Source organism: Ciona robusta, chromosome 14 (assembly GCF_009617815.1).
Source record: "Ciona robusta chromosome 14, ASM961781v2".
Taxonomy (NCBI): domain Eukaryota; kingdom Metazoa; phylum Chordata; class Ascidiacea; order Phlebobranchia; family Cionidae; genus Ciona; species Ciona robusta.
Genome location: NC_143248.1, coordinates 2192354 through 2215114, shown reverse-complemented (window position 1 = coordinate 2215114; position 22761 = coordinate 2192354). Strand labels below are relative to the sequence as shown.

The following is a 22761-nucleotide window of genomic DNA, read 5'->3' as shown; positions in this document are numbered from 1 at the left end:
CAGTTTAGAATTAAAAGGTTCCAAGAAAAAGAGATTTAAATATTGCTAAAAAGGTAGGCTAACTATCCTATCTGTGAAAATCTATTGTCATGGTATTTTAGAAGGCAATCAAAAAAATTAAATATTAAAAAGTTGAAAATTTTATTTCTTATTTCTGTATTGAATCCTTTTGATCTTCCAGGAGCGCAGAATATCGATGGAGGACCCAGAAGAGCTGAGAAACGCTCTTCTTCAAGAGATCGCTGAAAAACGCTCAGCAGGTATTATGTTCCTTAATATTTTTTATATATACTAGAAAAGGGGATGTAGGACACCTTTAGCACTTAATATCCAAATAACCTGATCGTGTTTTAAACAATTAACAAAGTTTTATGGGAGTCGTGAGGATACGTTTATAATTCTTTGAATGTTCTTTGTTAACTACTAAATGGGACGAGAAAAAAAAAAGAAAAACTGTCCCATCTTCCCCCACCCTACTATATACAAACTAAGCTTATGATGTATCTTCACGAACCTACAGATGCATAACTTGTGTTGCGACTGCTGTTGCCCAACAATGCGAAAATAAATATTCACATTCATAGTATGGTGTTGGTTTTTACGTACCACCTATACGGTCTGTCCTAATGGCCCAACCCTGGCTTAAGTCTCACCCTTGCAGAATGGAGAGTATAATACATCTGATTTATAGCAGGGGTATGCAACCTTATTACAGTAGGGCCAGGTATAAAGACTTGCTGAACCCGCGGACCAAACGTTTATTTATATTTAACATAGTATTGCATGGACAAATAGTAGTTTCTTTTTGTCTTTAATCTTATGACATTAAAATAGGGTTATCTCCTTGCAGAAATATAAAGTTCGGACATATTAATTTCCAAAGAAAACTGCTATTTACGTTTATTGTCAGTGTCTTATCAAATAAATTCAGTGAAAAATATGCAGCTGGCTTCGCGGGGTTCAAAACTTTTCTTTGCAGGCTGCAGGTTGCCCCTGATTTATAGAATAGCTTTTATTTTACACATAGCTTAACAAAAAGCATTTTTTCTCAGCCCTAATGAGCCAAGCACCTGCAGCACCTGTGAGCGATGACCCTTCAAAATTCCGGGTATTTCCCCTCAGCCCCACACCCTCGATCCTCATGGAGTCACCCCCGACCTCTAAAGTCACAAAACCAAACATGAAACTAACCCCCGCTCAAAAACGAACGAGGAACAGAAAAAAAAGAAGAAGCCAAAAGATGAAAAAATCTCTCCTCCTTCCACATAGATCAATCCTCCATGCTACGGATGCGGGAAGATCATGTCAAGAGCCGCTGATGCAGCAGAAGCAACTTTCTTCCACAAAAGCTCAACCTATTGCAATAAATCCTGAAAAGATAGAAGTTATAACGTCAAACACCGCTGTAACAGCCACCACTTATGTCCCGGTTCAGTTTTTAAATGAGAAACATCTAAAATTGGAGCTCAAAAAGCTCCCAGATGTAAACACGCTTTCTCAAGCCAAGACAACGACCACGTGGGCCAAACAGCAAGCACAAAACTTCGAGTTAAAAACCCTAATGACACAGATGTCAGACCCAATGAAAAAAATCAACTGGAACCAGAAAATCAAACCTAAACAAAATTCAACACAAAAAATTGTGGCGAAAAAAGTTAAAACAAGAGAAAAATTGCCGACTACAAAATACTCAACAAGGTATCAATTATCGAAGATCAATCGTCCATCTCCACCTCCCGCATCTTCCGTCTTCTCTGCACCCAGCTCCCTGGATCCTAAACTGCATCCTCGTCATAAGCCTGTTGTCATCAACATCTGCTCTTCTTCTGATGAGGAAGAGCCCCAAAAACTGAAAAATCCACCACAAAGCCACCCTAGCTCGGTTGTGGGTTCTTTACGATCAAAAGTCCCGAGTCATCAGGAAATGCCTCAGAAAACACGACTTGGCAAAATTTCCCCAGTTAAGGATTTGAAATCAGATTTGAAAACGCAAGATGTTAAAAAAGGTTTGAAAACTGATGCAGATGTGGTTATAATTGATAGTCAAACTGCAAAGGTTGAAAATGAAAAGGCTTCTGAAGACAAGGTAAAAAAATTATTGTGTTTGTTTGTTTAATAAGTATGGTTCCAGAAATTTAAGTGTATGGATTTTTGTTGCGACATGTGTTTTTTACCCATACCTGCTTATATTTATAGTTATAATAGAATATAACACCAGACAAATGCATGCTCTTTGTTACTGTTATAGATTTTTTCACTTGTGTTATTTTTTTCTTTTATAATTCCCTTTTTCACATTTTGCTTCTTTTCTTTCTCTCTTCCACCATTCTCTTTTTTTTATTTTCCTTTTTTCTTTTATTAGAAACTGGAAAATGAAGAGAAGCCCAACTCAACCAAAGACTCTGAATCAGTAGAGGTGAAACTGCATCTTGTACGCGAGCTCGTTCAGCGCGACAAAGCTCATGTATCCAAACTAACTTGTCAGCAAAAGGAAAAACAATCCAGAATCTCTTTGTTAAAAAATAGATTCTCCACATTAAAAGCTCAACTGGAGGAATGTGAAAGGTAAACTTTTCTATGTGTTTAGTGTGATATAGAATTTTTTATTTTTTCACTCAGCTAAATGATGATTTTACAATTTTTTTACTTATTTTATAAAACTTAACTTTTTCTGAAACTTCAGTCTTTTTTCAATCCGCCTCGAACTCAGAGGTAATGGGTTCAAGGCTTGTCGCTGCTACCATTGTGGGGGTATGTGTACTTGGGCAATAAGCTTAACAGCAATTGCTACAACCCAGTGGTCACTAATGGGTTGTCCAAGTTATCAGCCACAAATAAACGTAAAAGATCCCCCAAATTATAATCACCCACAAAGTAACATACATGGTAAGTCGTAAGCTGGCACAAGGTGTGTGAAACAGAACACCTATGTTTAACGACTTTCAATTTCCGGCCCTGTGAGGATAAAGCAAGTTAAACTCATTTATTCAGTCATATAGTAACACCCCTAGTTCAATGGTTCCCAGGCATTTCTATTTTCTAGTATGTGACATTTATTCTGTATTATAGGTGGTTAACGCTTGTTAATTTTTTTTTTTTTTTTTGAGAATTTTTGATATTGTTTTTTTTTTAATAGAAAACTAAGCACGGAAAAAGTACTTTGCACAAAGCTGAATGCACAGGTTGATAAAGTGACAAACAAAATGAACCAGAGGCTTAAATTGGAAGCTAAGTTTGTGAAGCAGTTAGAAGAAAAGAAAAAGGCATCTACACCTGTTGTGTTGGAGACAGAACATGAAATGGTAAATTTTTGTATTTTTTTTTGTTTTTTATGTAAAATTTTGTCTTTTTTATAGGCAGTGGAAAGTGCTGGTAATAGTGTTGTATTGTGTAATTCAACTGGTGCACAGAAAAATAAGCAAGAACCTGATAAAATAGAAACAGAACTTGTGGAAAAGTGTACAAAACCAATGGAAAACTTGTCAAAACCAGTTAAAAACTCGTCAAAACCAATTGAAAACCCGTCAAAACTGGTTCAAAACTCGTCAAAACCAGTTGGGTTGGAAAACGAAAACCAGTTTAAACAAATTAGAACCAGATCTGGACAGGGCTGTCATAACAATGTAAAACTCTCCAACAAAGAACATTGCTTCAACACCCTAAACCAGTCCAAACCAGATCAAACCAGTATCAACAGTCAGCCAAGCCAAGCAACTGATCCAACACATATGGGAGATGACCATGAGCCATACAATAAGGCTTATTTTGATATCTCTAGAATCCTAAAAGCTGCTCGGCAGCAAACTGACCAGTTGAATGTTGGATCTAATACACAAACCAATACAGTTACTGCTTCTACTAAGGATGAAACTAAGCCCATGTCTAGCAAAACCGAATCTCAGGTACAATGCTTTGTACAAATATCTAAGTTTTGTTAAAGTTTTATTATGATGTAAAAATTTAACTTAATTTTTGTAATTTTTTTTTTAAATTTTTGTGATAGTAAAAATTAGCATATTTTTTTAATATCTTTACTTTAGTGATAAAAATGTGTAACAAAATTGGAGTTGTTAAACAAAATCTTATGGTAAAGGACTAAAGGTATCTTATTAATATTATTTAATGACCCTCATTCCGGCATTGTAGCACAGTTAGTTAGCGCTCTTTTAACCAAGAGCCCAGAGGTATTTAATTCAAGGCTCTTCGCTGCTACCATTGTGCCCGTATTTGTTCTTGGGCAAGACACTTAACGGCAATTGCTCCAACCCAGTGGTCACTAATGGATTGTCCAAACTGGGTAACTTGTAAGCTGGCTTGAGGTGTATGAAACAGAACACCCGTGTTTAATGACTGTCCTTTTCCGAAACTATACATTATCCTAATACTTCATTTTTCAGGTGAAACCAGAAAATACAACTTCAAAGTCTAAAAAGGTGCAACTTATGCAAGAAAAGGCAAAACTTTTGCAGAAAGCACGGGAGCTAAAAGTACAGCATGAAAAAGTGAAGTTGAAACACACGAAACAGAAGCTGCGTCTTATAAAGCAAAAGCAGAGCAGTACGTAGTGATTTTTATGATATATATATAATCTATATATACAGCTAAACCAATGTAATGACCTCACCCTTTTATGTTATAGTAGGGGGGGGGGTAAGATGGGACACCTTTTTTGTTCTATTTTCTCTTCCCATTTGGTAGTAAACAAAGAACATTCAAACAATATAAAACTGTATATCCTCACGACTTTCATAGACCGTTGTTAAGTGTTTAAAACAGGATCAGGATATTTGGTTATTATGCGCTAAAGGTGTCCCATCTTACCCCACCCTACTATATAGAGTTTAAGGGATAGCCCGCTCCAGATGGCTAGGAATTTTAATTCTTTTCCCTAATACATTATCTTTGGGTCAAAAATTATTTAAGACATTTGGCTTAAAAGAACCACCACATAAAAACAGCTGCTGTATTATAAAAGAACCACCACATAAAAACAGCTGCTGTATTAAATAACTAATCAATAAATATATTTACATGTTCGTTTTTTCTGTATATATTATACATACAGCAAAATAATTTGTTTTTGCATATTTTTCTATTTTTTTCAGAATCTAATATTTTTGTATATTATAATTTTACAACAAAATATTTTGTTTTTTTTTGAGAAATATTTTTCAATTTTTCATTTTAGAGTCTAATAACAAAGCTTTAGCACACGCAAGTTCCCCTGCCATGACAAAAGCAAACTCTATTTCACCTCAAAAACCCACAAGCTCATATACAGAAGCCAATGTTATAATTGAACTGCCAAACCATAGCAAAGTTTCCACTGTGAAAGCTATATCCACTCAAATGACATTAACTGACACTAAAAGCAACCTCGCACAAGCTGTTGCAATAGAAAACTTAAAGGAACCAATAAAACGGAAAATTACAGAAGTATACACTGAAAAAATGGACGTTACTCTAACCCAAAGTGAAGTTGAACTGAAAGACAAAATAAGTCCACCAGGTAATTTGCTGAACTATTGTAAGCCAACTGGGTATAGCCAACGTAATTTTTAATTTTTATCAAAATATTGGGTATCTTTTTTATTATTAGTCTGTATGGGTGAGGTCCGTGAGGACCTGGGATTTAGGCCAGATTTGGCCCATTACCCCCAAAAAATTATTGGGTAACATAGCTCGATAGCTGAAACGCGGTTATTGGCTGTCTCTTGCTAACAGTTATAGTTATCAAACATAGGGAACCTCATTCTCGTTACATCTATTTAGGTATTCTGTACTTAAGTATAGGCATCCAGGGAAACTAGGTTTAAAAAACAATCGCCCACAAAGTTAAATTCGTGGTAACTCAAAAGCTGGCATGCATGAAACCGAACACTCGTGTTATAACAATTGTCATTTTCCAGCCTCGCGAGGATAAAGCAAGTTACATTCATTCAAGGTCCAAAAATAGAACCATTAACTGAATAATGCCTGCAATATTTCATTGAATTAGTTTAATTTCAATCATGTTTCCCCACTCAGTTACCCCAACACTAAAGAAAGCAAGGTCTGGTCGGAAAGATTCCACTTCAAGTCTAATAGGTGAGAAATTCCTATGTTATCTAGCTTAATGTCAATTTCTTCCCAAAAACCTTTTACATCTGGTCTAAAAAAAACTCTTAGGTCTCGAGTTCATGGCCCATTAATTTTGTTGGCAATGAAATATGATTTTTTCTGAATAGAATATCTATATATACATGGTATATATATGCAGTCCACAAAATTTACAATGCTGTTTGCACTGTGGCAGAAAAAAGCCGCATTTCTGGGTTATTTAAAAAAAGCTATTTACTACTCTTAGTATGATATTGCATGCCCCAAAACATACATGCGTCAAACTACTCTGATAGGTTAAGCTTCTATGTAGTTATGTTGCTATGGTCAGTTGAAGTTATGCCCTATGTATTTGTAATAAAAATTTACTAACAAATTTTCAGTTATGTTGCTATAGTGAATTCAGGTTATGACATGTATGTATTTGGAATGTAAATTTACTAAAATTTTCCATAAAATTTTCCAAAAAAATAATAGAGTACCAAAAAATATATCTAAACCTATATCTAATGTATCAATGTTTTTTAGGTATAGAAGGGGAAACTAGAAGCATTAAGTAAGTACCTTAACTAAGCAGAACAAATTTAACAGAGTGTTTTTTTAGTATGTTTAAGTTATATAAGTAAATTTGCTAATATTTTATTTTTATTTTAAAGAAATAAACAATGTCTGTCTTATTTTAAATTTTTTTCACATTTGTCTATAAATTTTGTGTTGATTTTGTTATGTAAAATCAAACGATTTATGTTATTCAAAAATACACTCATTCATATTTAACACTGTATTTTTCTAATATAAATTTTCAGAATGCCAAAACTGGATTCATCTGCCTTGAACAAGTTACAGCTGACACTTGTGTCTCCAAAAGTGACCAGTACACATGCATTTGGTACTGAATGCGGAAATAACCGGTTACTACCGCTTTTCCAAGTTCCTGGTATGTTTTTGTATTGATTGACTTAAGGTGGCTATACACAGTATCCGGAATTCGTCCGTTGTGTCTGTTTTGTCCGGATTTCGCTGCCACTTGCGGAATTAAACACGGGTTTGCATACGACCTCGCATTCGCATGCTGGATACTGTGTACAGCCACCTTTATAGGTTCAAATTGAGACATTAAGTGCATTTTTAAATTTTTTTAAATAACTGTAATGTAGTAGGGTAGGGCAAGATGGGACACCTTTTTTATGTATTTTCTCGTCCTATTTAGGAGTAGACAAATAACATCCAAAGAATTATAAAACTGTATCCTTACGACTTTCCATAGACCTATATCCTGACTTTTCATTTAAAATATTTTTAAATCTTCGCTACTGTAATCACAGATCCAAAATAAAGTTATTTTTACAGTTACCAAAATCTTTTCGTCCTTTGTGTACATAGATATCCCTTTGCAAACTAAGCAAATATAAAAATTCCATAACTCCAACCCTGATCTGGTGCTCATTTGACAGACATTCTGATGTAAAGAAACACATTCAAAATCTGCTGCTATGTAATACATAACAGACAAAATTCAAGTCCAGGGCTGTTTAAATCAGACTGACAATTAAATATATATAGTAGAATGGGGGAAGATGGGACACCTTTTCATTCTATTTTCTCGTACATTTTTGTAGTAAACAAAGAACATTCAAAGAATTATAAAACCTTGTCCTCGCGACTTTCATAGACCGTTGTTAATTGTTTAAAACACGATCAGGAAATTTATATATTTTGTGCTAAAGGTGTCCCATTACCCCCACCCTACTATATACTATTTTATTATACAACTGGTTAGACTTGATTTTTGTCTGTTACGTTTTTGTAGCACCAGATCCTGACTGACTTTTTCAAACAGTATTTTGAATTTGCCTAACTTTTAATAATCCAAATTTATTTTTGAAGCATGTTTTGCGAAATGGATATACACTGACAGTGAAATTGTTGCTTTAACTTCAACTCCTAGAAGTACAGACACAAGCAATGATTTATATCAGGTAGGTCCAATTTTGACATAAATTTGGCTGCATTATTTATAAACTTTTTAAATTTTTCTTGTTTTTGAGTCATTTTGGCCAAGATTTTTTATTTTTCAAATTTTTCTGCTTTTATTTTTGGCCAAGCATTTTTTTTTGTTTTGCTAATAGGTATTTGTTAGTTCTGCTATTTATTTAATATTTCATTTTTTTTATAAAATTTCTTATTTTTACATAAATTTGGCCAAATTTTTTATAAACTTTTTAAATTTTTCTGCTTTTATTGTTTTTGAGACATTTTTGCCAAAAGCTTTTTGTTGCTAACCTGTTTTGTTAATTCTGCTATCTGTACTATATTTTTAATTTTTTTTCACCCATAGTAGTGTGGGGGAATGCGGGACACTCTTAGCACATAATATCATTGTAATGTTTTAAACAATTAACAACAGTGTATGTGACCCCTAAAGATACATTTTATAATTTTTTGGATGTTCTTTCTTTACTACCAAATGGGACAAAAAAATACAATTAAAACATGTCCCATCTTCCCCCACTTCATTTTACAAATATTTTTTTCAGGCGACCTCGGAAAACCCTGGCAGCAGACTGACTTACTTCAGATCTCACAGGTTGTCCCCTTCATTAAGAACAAACAAAAACATTTCAATTACATCACTAACATTTTCCCACAAAATAAACCCCCACCAAGTCTTATGCAGGTATCTAAACTTTTTGCATATACAATTTTTTATTTAAGTTGTGTTTTTTTAATTTACTATTGCCAGACTTTGAAATTTATATGGCACTTCGCAATGAATTTGCACCCAAAAAAAGTCTGGCATAAAATCAAAATTCTGTTTTTTCCCATATTATTTGACCTAATTAAACTTATCCCGTATTTTTATTTTTGCTTTGTTTTCCAACTCATTTGCCAATGAAAAAAAGTCTGGTATAAAAAACAACATTCTGTTTTTCTTATACTAACTTAAATTAATCCATAGTTTTACTGTGTTTTTCACTCTGATAGACCTTGAAATTTACAGTGGCATTTTGCAATTGCCATAAATTTGCATTCGAAAAAAAGTCAGGCCTAAAAAACATTCTGTTTTATATTAATTTAAATATAATCCGTATTTTTACTCAGTGCTTTCCATATTTTTTACAGGTATGACTTAACTGGCAAGTGCAATGACAAAAAATGTAAAGCGCAACACTGGGCAGACATAGTGCCAACAGCAAACGAAATATATCTTGACCTGCTTTCCTACTGCCCAAGCTTGCTCAAAAAATCGGATGGCAGCAGTGTTTCCAGCTCTGATTCTCGTGAAGTTTTACTTAAGGTATGTTTCTTTCTGTAAAAAAATCTGGCATCACTAATTTTTTTGACGTACTTTTTAAGCACTTTTTTAAATTATAAATAAGCAAATTTGTCTACTGAATAAATACTGTATTAGCCATTAATACACTTCCTTTCGTATTAAAAATATGTTGTTGGTTATAGGTTTATTCTAAAGATCAATGTGCAGTGTTTTGTTATCTAAAAAATAATTGTCTTTTTTTTAATATTTCTTGTGTTTTTTAAAAAAAAATTTTGTGTTTTTTGTGTTTTAACATTTCTTATCCAACAAATTTTTTAAATTTTTTTTAAACCATTTTTTTCAGGCTGCAGAAGACTCTGTACATCGCTTATGTGGATCGGAGATCTCTGTTTCCGGTCGTCCGATCATGAGCACGGAGGAGACGAGCATCCTTCTCATCAGCATCATCAACCGTGCTCTTGGGAGCAAGGTAGGTCATCTGCATCCTTTATCATTAAAATTTTTTTAGGCGATCAAAAAATCGCAATTTTTTTTTATTATAGTAGGTTGGGGGAAGATAAGACACTTTTTCTTTCTATTTTCTCGTCCCATTTGGCAGTATACAAAATAAAATTTAAAGAATTATAAAATCGTATCTTCACGACTTGAATAGTTCGTTGTTTATTGTTTAAAACACGATCAGGATATTTGGATATTGTTTGCTAAAGGTGTCCCGTATTCCCCCACCCTACTATATATTTTTTTATATTCTGTTGTGTAAAAAAATATTCTTCTGAAGTTTTTAAAAAAATTTAAAAATATGTGGGAACAATTATACATATAAATCTATTAAACGAAAAAAAAACGAAAATTTAATCTGAGTTTAAAAAAAAGAATTTAACTGCTTCACATTTCATTATTTAGTAAAAATGCTCCGGACTGTACATTTTGAGATTTAATCATGTTTTGCAGTTTTTTTGTAAAATATTTATATTTCTTTTTATCTGTATGGGTCAGGCCTAATGGCAAAATACATCAGAGGACCTGGAATTTAACCTAAAGCTGACTTAGGCCCATTACCCCAAAACCCAGGGTGCTACTGCATGTACCTCACTGCAAAAATGCACACATTATATTTAGAATTTTCTTAAAATTTGAATTTTCATAGCAACCCCACACAATTACATTCAACCGGCGTAGCAGCCAGCTGTGGCAGATTTCTAATAATATGAATAAAGAAGAAAGTGACATTTCTCCTTTTTCCTGGAACGGTGAGTGGAAAATTTTACAAACTTTACCAGACATTTAAAATGTATTTATACACTGTCTAGTGTCTAGTTGTTGCATGGCTGTTTTTTCTTGTCTAAAGACACACAGGGTGTATTTACACACATAACAGTATTCATACATTTCCTCTCATGCCCACTGTCAAGTTTTACCAGTGCCTTTTTATATACCACACACTTCTGCATATGAATTTATACACCTTAAGGTGGCTGTACACATTATCCAAAAATTCGTGCGTTTTGTCTGTTTTGTCCGGATTTTGCTGCCACATGCAGAACTCGGTAACGTGTTTGCATAAGACCTCGCATGCGAATTCGCACGCCGGATACTGTGTACAGCCACCTTTATGCTCAATGTCAAATAAAAACATTCTTTCTTTTTATCCATAAAACACGCGCATTTTATATTTATACACTGCATGCTCACTATCAAGCTATAACATAAACAATTCCTATACACCACACGCACAATCAACTTTTCAATACAATTTCAACAGATTTAAACACAGAAATTTGGATCCCTGAGTCAGAAAACACTGAGTTAAGATATTTTGACCAAGAAGATGCAAAAAATGAAATCGAAAATTTAAAAAGTTTGCTCAACTCTGAACCAAATGACGACGAAGTTAGAATCCAGTTATCTGAGCTTTATTATACTGAATATAAGTTGTCGAAACAAAGCAATATGCACAGGTTAGTGTATGGAAAAATAAACATACAAAAAAAAATATATATATATGTAGCTTTTATGGTTAATAACTTTTGAAATTTTTTTTTATATATATTTAGTATAAATTTTTATAAATGTAGTATAAATTGTTATACATTTAGTATAAATTTTTATATATTTAGTATACCTTTTTATATATATACTTCTTTTTGTGTTTAATAACAAGTTAAATAAACTGTATAATACTGTGGGGTAAGATGGGTAACTTTTTGCACATTATATCGAAATATCCTGATCGTGTTTTAAACAATTAACAACGGTCCATGGGAGGAGTGAGCATACGGTTTTTAATTCTTTTACTGTTTTCTGTTTACTACCAAATGAGACAAGAAAATAAAATAAAAAAATGTCTCATCTTTCGCTACCCTACTATACTTTTTAAAATTTATAAATTAAAGGTTTTTTCACACAAAATTCTTGACTAAATTTTCTTTGTTTTTTTAAACCATTTTTTTAAATATTGTTATTTTTGAATTTAAATATTGCCCAAATATAGCCTTGACATGGCCTTACACACTTTGTGTCTCGGAATCGAGTTAAATGAGCACTCGGAGGCGCTATGGAGTTCCTATCTTCCGTTGCTATTCACACACAACCAACAGAGCAATGGCAGCTTGGACAATGTACTTGAGATGATGGAGCAAGTTATGATAATACTTCCACTCTCAAAGCCTGTGTGGAGTCAGGTAAGCATGTTGGTAATTTTTTATTGTTTTTTTCGTCTCAAAACCTGTGTGGAGTCAGGTAAGATCTCTGGTTTTTTTTATTGTTTTTTTCGTCTCAAAACCTGTGTGGAGTCAAGTAAGCACTCTGGTTTTTTTTATTGTTTTTTTCGTCTCAAAACCTGTGTGGAGTCAAGTAAGCACTCTGGTTTTTTTCATTGTTTTTTTCCTCTCAAAACCTGTGTGGAGTCAGGTAAGCACTCTGGTTATTTTTTATTGTTTTTTTTTCGTCTCAAAACCTGTGTGGAGTAAAGTAAGCACTCTGGTTTTTTTTATTGTTTTTTTCGTCTAAAAACCTGTGTGGAGTCAAGTAAGCACTCTGTTTTTTTTATTGTTTTTTTCCTCTCAAAACCTGTGTGGAGTCAGGTATGCACTCTTGTTTTTTTTTTTATTGTTACAGTGCAGTTTCTTACGAAAATAGCATTTATAGTAACTGTTTTTAATGTTTTTAAGCAATTTAGGAAACTTTTTAACTTTCTATATAAGAGAAATGCTTGTTCTGCACTTGTTATAAATAGCGTTATTTTTATTATGCAGTTTCCCAATAAAAACTTGACTTTTTCATAAAAATACAATTTTTCTGTTTTTCACAGATACTGAAGTGGAATTGGTCATACCAGAAACTAGACGCACTTTATCAACAGCTCATTGGAAATCTAATAAAACGTGAAACTGTTTGGAAAGATAAAGGTAACTTATTTAATTTTACTTAAATAAGTGTTTTCCAACACCTGGAGCTAGAATCATGGTCGTCACTTTTTTAAATTTGTGTAAAAATCTAGGGTCGGGTTCGGTGAGCTTCAAAAGCTCGGGTTCACTGAGCTTCATAAAAAACTTTTTTATTTTTGATATTTTTCGCTCTCATGTGCAAAGTTATAGCAATAGCAAAAAGGAGAGTTTTTTAGCTACGCTTGGCACATCCCTAGTGACATTGTTAAAATGCAGTTACACTTTTAGAGTAGTTAATCAAATGAATCTCATTGAATAATGCAGGGAGTGAAAAGTACCTTTTTCTGTTTGTTTGTAGAGATACCTAAAAGCTGCAAGCTGATTTAGGCATGATTGCATGAAACAAGTTATGTGCAATGTAGTTTCGTAAATCATGTTGCCAAGGGTGTAACATTAATTTTTTATCAAGTTAACATAAACAAGCAAAGAAATTCTTTTAATTTAAAATAAAATTCTGTACTTTTAAATTATGTACAATTTTTTTTTTACTAAAAAAATAATAGTAAAAAATAGTAAAATAAAAATATAATTTTTTTAATGTTTTTCTTTTTTAACTTGCAGAGAACCAAAACTCTGAGAATTTTTCTTTTTATTCCTGTTGGTTGATGGTGACTGTTGTTGAGAGATGCCATGTGGCTTTGCTTAGTCAAGGACCTTTAGAAGCTAAGAAATCGTTCATGGTAAATTTAATATTGCTGTATAGTAGGGTGGGGGAAGATGGGACACCTATTCATTCTATTTTCTCGTTGTCCAATTTAGTAGTAAACAAAGATTTTTCAAAGAATTATGAAACAGTTTCCCTACTACTCTCATGGACCTTTGATAATTGTTTAAAACATAATCAGGATATTTGGGAATTACGTGCTAAAGGTGTCCCATCTTCTCCCACCCTACCATATATTGTATTTTTTTATTAAAGACCTAACATTAATCATAGGGAATTGCTTGGAAATTTGTTTTAACCAATTTTTATATATAACCAAATTTTTCTTTTGCAATTTAGATTGTTTTTGTTTTTTTCAAATATGTACTTTCATAAATCATTTTTGCTTTGTATTTTTTTTTATAATTTCGAACTAAAACTTTAATTTTATAGCTATAATAAATTGTTTTTCCAAGTTTAAATTCTTTTGTTTTTTGAACAAAAATGTACTTAAAGAAGTCATTTTGTTACAAATTGTTTTAATAATTTCGAACTAAAACTTTAATTTTACAGCTATAATAAATTGTTTTTTTTCGAATTTAAATTGTTTTGTTTTTTTAAACAAAAATGTACTTTTAAAAATCAATTTTGTTACAAATTGTTTTAATATTTTCTTACTAAAATTTTAATTTTTCAGCTCACACTTAAAGAACTTTCTGAAATGAGGTCTAATTCATCTGAACAAGTTTTCCCAATATCCAGTGTACATTTAAGCAAGCTATGGCTTGTTTATATTTACCTGACTGAATATGGAAATCTGCCAAGCTCAATATATGATGACAGTTTAAGGTATGCGAATGTTTTCCGTTGTTAAAAACTTAGCAAAAACACCTAAGTTATTATCTTTTTTTTAGCGTCTGCCCTTTTAAAATTTGTATGCTAATTTCTGTATCTTTATATTTTTAATTCGTATGGTCTTCAATTACATTATCATGCTGTAATTGTAGTTAATGTTATTCTAGTGTACATATAGTAGAGTGGGGAGGATGGGACACATTTAACACAAAATATCCAAATATCCTGATCAAGTTTTAAACAATTAACAACGGTCTATTAGAGTCGTGAGGATATGGTTTTATAATTCTTTAAAAGTTCTTTGTTTACTACCAAATTGGACGAGAAAATAGAATGAAAAGGTGTCCCATTTTACCCCACTTTACCAAAGCTCTTATACTTTCCACAGTGATATAAGATATGGGATTATTCTGTCTGAACGTGAAGTCGTTTTAAATTTCCCAAGTGCAAGGAAATTGAACCAAAAACCAGAGAAACTTCGAGCACAGTTTAAAGGTAAGAAATTTGAAGCAGTTAAATTTTAAAATATATGTATTGAAAAATTTACATATATATATATATATATGTATTAAAAAATTTTGTTAAATTTTTTTTTTAATTTAAATGGAAATTTTGTTGAAGCGATTTTTTTATTAGCGGCACTGTTGGCTTGTACTGACCCTTCAGAAAGTGCTTGGGTCAATGCAACACACTGTATGCAACTATATAAGTCTCTATTGGAGCTAGAGACATCACTGAAGAGATGGCCTGCTATTAATACTATGTGCAGGTCTGTATGTCTTTGTTTTGTATTATACATATAGTCAATTGTGTATAAATTTCTAAGCCATAAATTGCCATTGTTTTTCCATTTTTCAATTTATATCTTTCCGGCGCCGTATTGGATTGTATAGTACCGGGGGAAGAGGGCACATTTTCATCCTATTTTCTCGTCCCATTTGGTAGTAAATAAAGAACATTCAAAGAATTATAAAACCGTATCCTTACGACTCCCATAGACCATAGTTGTTAATTGTTTAAAACATGATCAAGATATTTGGATATTGTGTGTTAAAGGTGTCTCGTCTTCCCCCATCCTACTTTATATAACTTTCTAAGCCATATACTGCCATTATTTGTATCAATGTACAATTTATAGTTATAATATTGAATATATACTACTTATGTTGCCTCTAAAAGTTGGGTAATGTTTCTATATAAATTAAATATAACTTTGTATATTTATTGAACACTTTTGCTTAATCCATTATTTTTAATAAAAAAAATATTTATAGAAAAAAATTTCCAAGAAAGAACCAAAAACTTATACCAGTTTTTATTCTACAGACGATTAATTGAAAATCTTACCATGACTGATGGTTCAAATGAAGCAGATATTCCACTGAAGCAAACCAGTGTAGACCATGTATGGATTATGTGGGCTGAAGCGATTTTACAAAGCAAGAATCCTGTTATGATAACGCAGGTAAATAGATAGGGTGTGGTGAGGGAATATGGGACACTTTCAGCTTGTAATATCCAAATATTTTGAATGTGTTTCAACAATTAACAATGGTTTATGGGAGCTGTGAGGATACGGTTTTATAATTATTTGATTGTTCTTTGTTTACTATAAAATTGATCGAGAATAGAATAGAATGGAAAGGTGTCCCAAATTAAACGAGAATAGAATGGAAAGGTGTCTCAATTTTCCCCACCCTACTATATAGTAGGTTGGGGGTAAGATGGTTGTCTCATTTGGTAGAAAAGTATTTACAGAATTATATAACAATATACTTATGCGAGAAAAAAATGTTTAAAACAAATTTGGAATATGATGTGGTAACTGTAACTGTATCCATCGTACGTACCCCACAGTAGAGTAGTGTGCTTCATACTTGTAGTGAAGTTTTTATCTTTTTTTTCAAAGTTTAAAAGTTATTTAAACGTACCTAAAAGTTTATAAATGTCAGAAAAACTAGTGGTCTATCAAAACTGCTTAAGAACTTTATGAAAAAAAATGTCTTTCTGTTTGGAAATTCTGCTCGCCAAAATACCAAAAAATTTGAAAAGATTTGGTCAACTTGAGCCTTGAACCCTCAACCCTCAACTTAGATCAGCATTTCTTTAACTGGGCTCAATTCACCTTTGGGGGTAAATTCATTGTAATTAGAGGGTAAATGAGCTACCAATCAAAATGCACATCCGTTAATGGTACAGAAAAATTGTGCCAATTATACTTTACCGGACATTAAACAACTCGTTGCCAAAAATCTAGTGCATCCGTCGCATTAAATATAACTGATGTAATTAGTTGTTTTCTTTTTTTAATAAATGAGCTCCATATTACATATTGGGGGTAAATTTGATAAGCATCTTTGTTAAAAGAAAGTTTTAAGAACCGCTGACATAGATTCTGACTTTAGATTCTAACTGTTTTTACAACTTACAGACATTTGATCGAGCTATAACAGCAGCACCACATAATGCTAAGTTGGCATTTACTGCAGCTTTGTATCAACTTAACTCTGAGAGTCGAGATATTGAAGCCGCGTTACTTTACCTGGAAACTTGCTTGGGATACTATCTTGATTTAGAAGGTAAGTAATACAGTATTGAAACTACTAACATAAAAAATAGAGTTTTTTAAGCCGGTTCTGATTTTTTTTTTTTAAATTGTATTTTCAAATTTATTTTACAGAATTTTTTATAAAATCAATTTTTGTCTTATTTGCAACCGAGTCTGCTACCGGTAGTTGATAAACAAACACTCCGTTTTCTATACCTCTGTTTTCTAAGCTATTGGTTTCACCTGTTACCCAGTTCTTGCCTAAATCTTTTCGTATTTAGAAAATTTTCAAAAAATTTTTTCTAAATATTTTTTTGTCTTTTTTGCAACCGATTCTGCTCCTTATCGTCAAATCAGAAGCGCTCTGTGTTTCTAAATCCCTGTATAACATGTACATATCCCTGCAGACATGGATAGCTTACTGGCTTCAGAACTCCACCAACTGTACCGTAACTTGTTAAAACACGATGCGATGTTACGACCTAATGTGGGGGGGTACAAGCCAAGAAGTCTTTCAACTGACCAGTTAGAATTACACAAGGGTTATTTCTGGTTATCTTACTGGTAAGTGATATGTTTATAATATGGTAGTTAGACATATAGTCTGGTAATTGTTAAAAGTACTTAGTGCTTACTTTATATAGTAGGGTGGGGGAAGATGGACACCTTTTCATTTTTTCTTTTCCAGTTTGGTTTAAACAAAGAACATTCAAAGAATTATAAAATCGTATCCTCACGACTCCCATAGACCATTGTATAAAACACGATTAGGACATTTGGATATATTATATGTTAAAGGTGTCCCATCTCCCCCTACCCTACTTTATGTTAAATGTAGTAACGCGTTATTGGTCACAAGGTTTATGTGTTTTAACAGCTGTCATTGTCTTGCCATGATAGAATAAATAAACTCAATTCATTAATAATTTCATTTAAAAATTGGTTACATAAAATTTTACATTGCATACAAAAACAAATTAGACTGGCTAATTCGACAACGCATAAGGTACATCATATAAACAAAACACTATGAATTCGACAACGAGCATAAGGTACATCATATAAACAAAACACTATGAATTCGACAACGAGCATAAGGTACATCATATAAACAAAACAACATGAATTCGACAACGAGCATAAGGTACATCATATAAACAAAACACTATGAATTCGACAACGAGCATAAGGTACATCATATAAACAAAACAACATGAATTCGACAACGAGCATAAGGTACATCATATAAACAAAACAACATGAATTCGACAACGAGCATAAGGTACATCATATAAACAAAACAACATGAATTCGACAACGAGCATAAGGTACATCATATAAACAAAACACTATGAATTCGACAACGAGCATAAGGTACATCATATAAACAAAACAACATGAATTCGACAACGAGCATAAGGTACGTCATATAAACAAAACACTATGAATTCGACAACGAGCATAAGGTACATTATATAAACAAAACACTATGAATTCGACAACGCATAAGGTACATCATATAAACAAAACACTATGAATTCGACAACGAGCATAAGGTACATTATATAAACAAAACACTATGAATTCGACAACGCATAAGGTACATCATATAAACAAAACAACATGAATTCGACAACGAACATAAGGTACATAATTAAACACAATACTATACCACATTACAGCATGTTGACTGACCTGGTAATAAACGAACAACTCTGTGCACCAGAGAAGCCAATCAAACAATGCAATATATTTGATCTCTATGAAGCAGCGTTACATGACGTGATCGACCTAGAACATAAAAAAGAAATTTGGATCAGGTTCGTAAAGTTTTTTTTTTTACTTTTTTAACTTTTTTTGTGAACCTATCTATGCATTATGTCTAAGTTGAAGGAATGTAAGTTGATTTATCCTGGCGTGGCCAGAAAACGGCGATCGTTATAACATTGGTGTTCTTTTTCGTATACCTTGTGCCAGCTTACGAGTTACCATGTATGTAACTTTGTGGGTGTATTTTTATGTATGGCTGATAATTTGAACAACCCATTAGTGACCACTGGGTTGGAGCAAATGCTGTTAGTCTTATTATCACGATGTTGAATGTAGTAATGATAATCGAAATGCCCCAGTCAATGTCATTCGATAATGTAACACATGACTCAAATACTGTCCATTGGCACTATAGCATAGAAAGAAAATGTTTGGATGGTCTAATGTAATATCATAACAGATCTATTAATAAATATTATGTTAGTTGCTCATCTGGTGTAAAAACGTTGTGAGACTTATAAGTCTAGCCGTATGGCAGACGAAACGTTGGAAATACACTACGTTTTTTATACCAGATGAGCCACTAATATATTATTTATACTATGCCTTGTAGCAGAAGTAACAGAAGATCTATTATTTTCAGGTACCTCCTCCATTTTCGATCCCAACCTCCATCATTATGCTCCTCATCATCTGATCGTCCGGACCCACAGCTTCGTTTCCAGTGGTTGAAACGCCTCATGGCCCTCGTCAAGCGTTGCCTTTTTTCTGTCCCATGCAAAGCAAAACTCTCCCACAATGCATTGCAGTCAGAAAATCGGACAGTTACGTATTTTACCGATTATTCGTTCCATAACCAAGTAAGTGGTGTTTTTAACTTTTTAAACATGTTTTTTTTTAGTTTTTTAATTAGTGACTGCTATATAGTTGAAAATAAAATTGTGTAGTCATATTGTTCATAAACCCCATATGAATGAAAGTAACCTACTTTATCCTTGCATTGCCGGAAAACGACAGTCGTTAAACACGGGTGTTCTGTTTCATACACCTCGTGCCAGCTTATAAGTTACCAATTATGTTACTTTATGGGTGATTTTTTTTTATACATAGTACCGTGGGGAAAGATGGGACACCTTTAGCACATAATATCCAAATACCCTAATCGTGTTTTAAACATTTAACAACATTCTATGGGAGTCGTGAGGATACGGTTTCATAATTCTTCAAATGTTCTTTGTTTGCTACCAAATAGGACGAGAAAATAGAATAAAAGAGTTTCCCATCTTTCCCACCCTACTATTACTATCTTTCTGATAATACTTAATATCATATAAGTGACAGTCGCACTCAATTTTTCATGTTGGTACAGTAAAATGTTCATGTTCATTTTTTACATCTTTAAAAATAGGTTGCATCTATTTTCCTTGGTTGCTTTCCACCCCAGCAGTTGTCTGTTGCATTAACTATTCTAACTGATGTGATGCCAACAAATATCCCGCTTGTACTACGGTGAGTTAAACTGTTATAGAGTATACAGCAATTGCTGTTAAGTGTCTTGTGGGTTGGAGCAATTGCTGTTAAGTGTCTTGCCCAAGGAAACATACGCCCACAATGGTAGCAGCGAAGAGCCTTGAACCCATTACTTTTGGGTTCGAGGCAGGCGCACTAACCAACTGTGCTACGGTGCCGGACAAACTATTATTTTGGTATGTCCAGATGGGAACATCTAACCTTGGCCGAGCTGTCAAGGGAAGATCTCCTATCCTTTACCATTAAAGCCCTTGTCGCCTACCTTTGGGGAAGTGACAGGCTTCAAATTCCGATAAAATAAAACGCCAATTCTGGCCTAAATCTCAGCTTCCATGGTGTATCACACTGTAGGGCTGTGTAAAAAATAATGTACTATCTATTTATGGAGTAACAAATATTTTTTAATATAATTCAAATTTCTATACAGATCAGCAGAAGAGTTACTACGCACTGAAGATCACAGCTCAATACTTTCTCTTACATGGGGCCTTACTACTGGAGCAAGATCTGGGATTTGTTATAACCCTACTGTATGGAAGATGTAAGTATACAAGTAACACAGTGGTGCCTCATTCCAGAAGGTCAGTACTAATTTTTACTTTCATTCTTTGAAGAACTACTGCTGCATTGGTGGGCATGGGGAAATACAAAAAGGTAATTTTAGCCTAGAGTTAAATTTTTTTTTGGTAAAAGGTAGAAGGTAAACGCGTTCACTTAAAATGTACTTTTAGAACTACAGACTTGTTTTAATGAATTTTGTTGTGCTTTATATTACAAAGCTTTATATTTTTGTACAGGCACTCCAAGTCTACCAGAGATCACTTCTCGCTCTGAAGCACTGCAAGGCTCTTTGGCGTGACGTAATTACCAATCAGTGTTTTGTCTCGAATTTGTTTATTGCAGAAAGTCAGTTAGTGGGTCTAGTCTTTGCAGAAAGTTAGTTGTTACACATATAAATCAGGTTTAGGCAGTGTCTAATGCAAGTGCTAGGATGTGTATCGTAAATAGGCAGAGTACAGATTTTAGATGGATTTACCTGCTTTTTAGAGCGGTCTTTTTCAGAAAAAAGGCCGTTTTTTGTGCAGGGTTACAGTAGTCAAACTTAGAAAAAAAAACGAACAGCGAAAAGTATACCGTTTATGTACACCAAATAAGACAGAGAAATTATGATTGCATTCTTGCTGAGACAGGTGCCTAAAAATGTATTTTTCGAGCACTTTTATCCAACCAGGTTGCAGCAGTGGCTATGGTTCTACAAAACCATACGCTTTTGAACGAAATCGACCACGCGTCGGTCTGTAAGCTTGAACAAGGCGTTCTGGATCTACTCAAAAATGAACTTGCAAAGACGTGATACCTGAAAACGCGGTAATTAATTAATGTATAATCTCTGTGAAGCTATGCACGCACCAACATTTTTGTAACAAATCGTAGGCTTTTTTGTACAAATTTTTTTATTGATTTTTCTTGTACAAAAAGTTTTATTGATTTTATAAACTGTTACAATTCTTAATTTTCTGGCGTTTTTGTGGCCACTTCGGTGCAGTTTTGTTTAAGTTTCTGCAGCGGCAAATCTTCTCTGCTTGTTCTGACCAATCTACGCCAAGAAGGGTTAATTGTCTTTGATGGCCACATTCTGCTGTGTCAGCATCTAGCCAAGATATTTGCACTAGCAGCGTCTACTGCACCAATACGTCATAAATTTGCTTCACAGGGAATCAAGCAGAAAACGGTCGATGTACTCTACCTCAAGAATATCAATTCCTGTTTGATTCACTCCCAGATCAAGTCCGTCTCTTTATTCAACGTGCCTTTATGTTTCTGTTACGTCTGCGGATCTTCGAATGCAGTTATTTTTTAAGAAAATTGTGTTTCCGTACTGGGACAAGTAGGCTCTCCATTCCAATTCTCGTCGGCTTTGAGTCTTACTCTACTGGAAGTCGATTATAACCAAGGTGTTTTAGTATTTCGGCCACTGTTGCCCGATTTTGCAAAGTCCAGCCTAGAAGAAAGAAGATTGAATCAGTTAAAACCTACCAGCCTACTTTTTCAGCTGTCTTCTCTCTACGTTTTCCTGTCCAGCTTTTATACACGCCTTCTTTGTCCCACACCTCTGTTGTTATGCGTACCCCTCGTTCCTAACTTTTATGTATTTGTTCTGTATAAAGCTCAGTGCCACGGACCGTCCCTCAGTTTGGTTGGTTCGATTATATTTGTGTGTTTTCAGCTGGTTTGTATAGCTGAAGAAATAAACACAACCACAAATGAGTTGCTTCATTTTAACACAGCGAAAAGATGGGGAAATAGCAGCTAAACGATAATACAGGAATTAGCAGGTAAACCACAATTAGGATTTCACGCGTAGCGGGCAGAGACACTCGTTATAACGGTTGTCCTGTTCCATACCTCCTTATTTAGCACGTTATTTGTTACAATTCGCTTCGGTAGTAGGGTGGGGTAAGATGAGACATATCACCACCCATTGCCTAATATAGTAGGGTGGGGAAGATGGGACACCTTTAACACATAATTTCCAATAGCCTGATCGTCTTTTAAAGAATTAACAACGGTCTGTGGAATCCGTAAGGATACG

General features: G+C 33.6%; 1 protein-coding gene across 1 annotated transcript in view; it reads left to right on the top strand.

Moving 5' to 3' along the window:
• LOC149724876 (uncharacterized) overlaps positions 1-22436 on the top strand; it is a 34388-nt gene extending 11952 nt beyond the window's left edge. The window contains exons 15-47 of the mRNA XM_089892313.1: positions 182-260; positions 1053-2086; positions 2363-2565; positions 3137-3302; positions 3357-3902; positions 4398-4557; positions 5189-5509; positions 6028-6087; positions 6628-6655; positions 6906-7036; positions 7987-8078; positions 8637-8776; positions 9223-9397; positions 9720-9845; positions 10524-10626; positions 11139-11334; positions 11868-12057; positions 12687-12783; positions 13384-13502; positions 14163-14314; positions 14709-14815; positions 14957-15089; positions 15647-15785; positions 16752-16899; positions 17276-17432; positions 18551-18688; positions 19282-19498; positions 20047-20147; positions 20596-20709; positions 20783-20822; positions 20966-21028; positions 21400-21536; positions 21883-22436. Of these exons, the coding sequence (XP_089748439.1) occupies positions 182-260; positions 1053-2086; positions 2363-2565; positions 3137-3302; positions 3357-3902; positions 4398-4557; positions 5189-5509; positions 6028-6087; positions 6628-6655; positions 6906-7036; positions 7987-8078; positions 8637-8776; positions 9223-9397; positions 9720-9845; positions 10524-10626; positions 11139-11334; positions 11868-12057; positions 12687-12783; positions 13384-13502; positions 14163-14314; positions 14709-14815; positions 14957-15089; positions 15647-15785; positions 16752-16899; positions 17276-17432; positions 18551-18688; positions 19282-19498; positions 20047-20147; positions 20596-20709; positions 20783-20822; positions 20966-21028; positions 21400-21522 (5598 nt within the window). The 3' untranslated portion in view covers positions 21523-21536; positions 21883-22436. The remainder of the gene's footprint in view (positions 1-181; positions 261-1052; positions 2087-2362; positions 2566-3136; positions 3303-3356; positions 3903-4397; positions 4558-5188; positions 5510-6027; positions 6088-6627; positions 6656-6905; positions 7037-7986; positions 8079-8636; positions 8777-9222; positions 9398-9719; positions 9846-10523; positions 10627-11138; positions 11335-11867; positions 12058-12686; positions 12784-13383; positions 13503-14162; positions 14315-14708; positions 14816-14956; positions 15090-15646; positions 15786-16751; positions 16900-17275; positions 17433-18550; positions 18689-19281; positions 19499-20046; positions 20148-20595; positions 20710-20782; positions 20823-20965; positions 21029-21399; positions 21537-21882) is intronic.
• Positions 22437-22761: the final 325 nt, after the last annotated feature.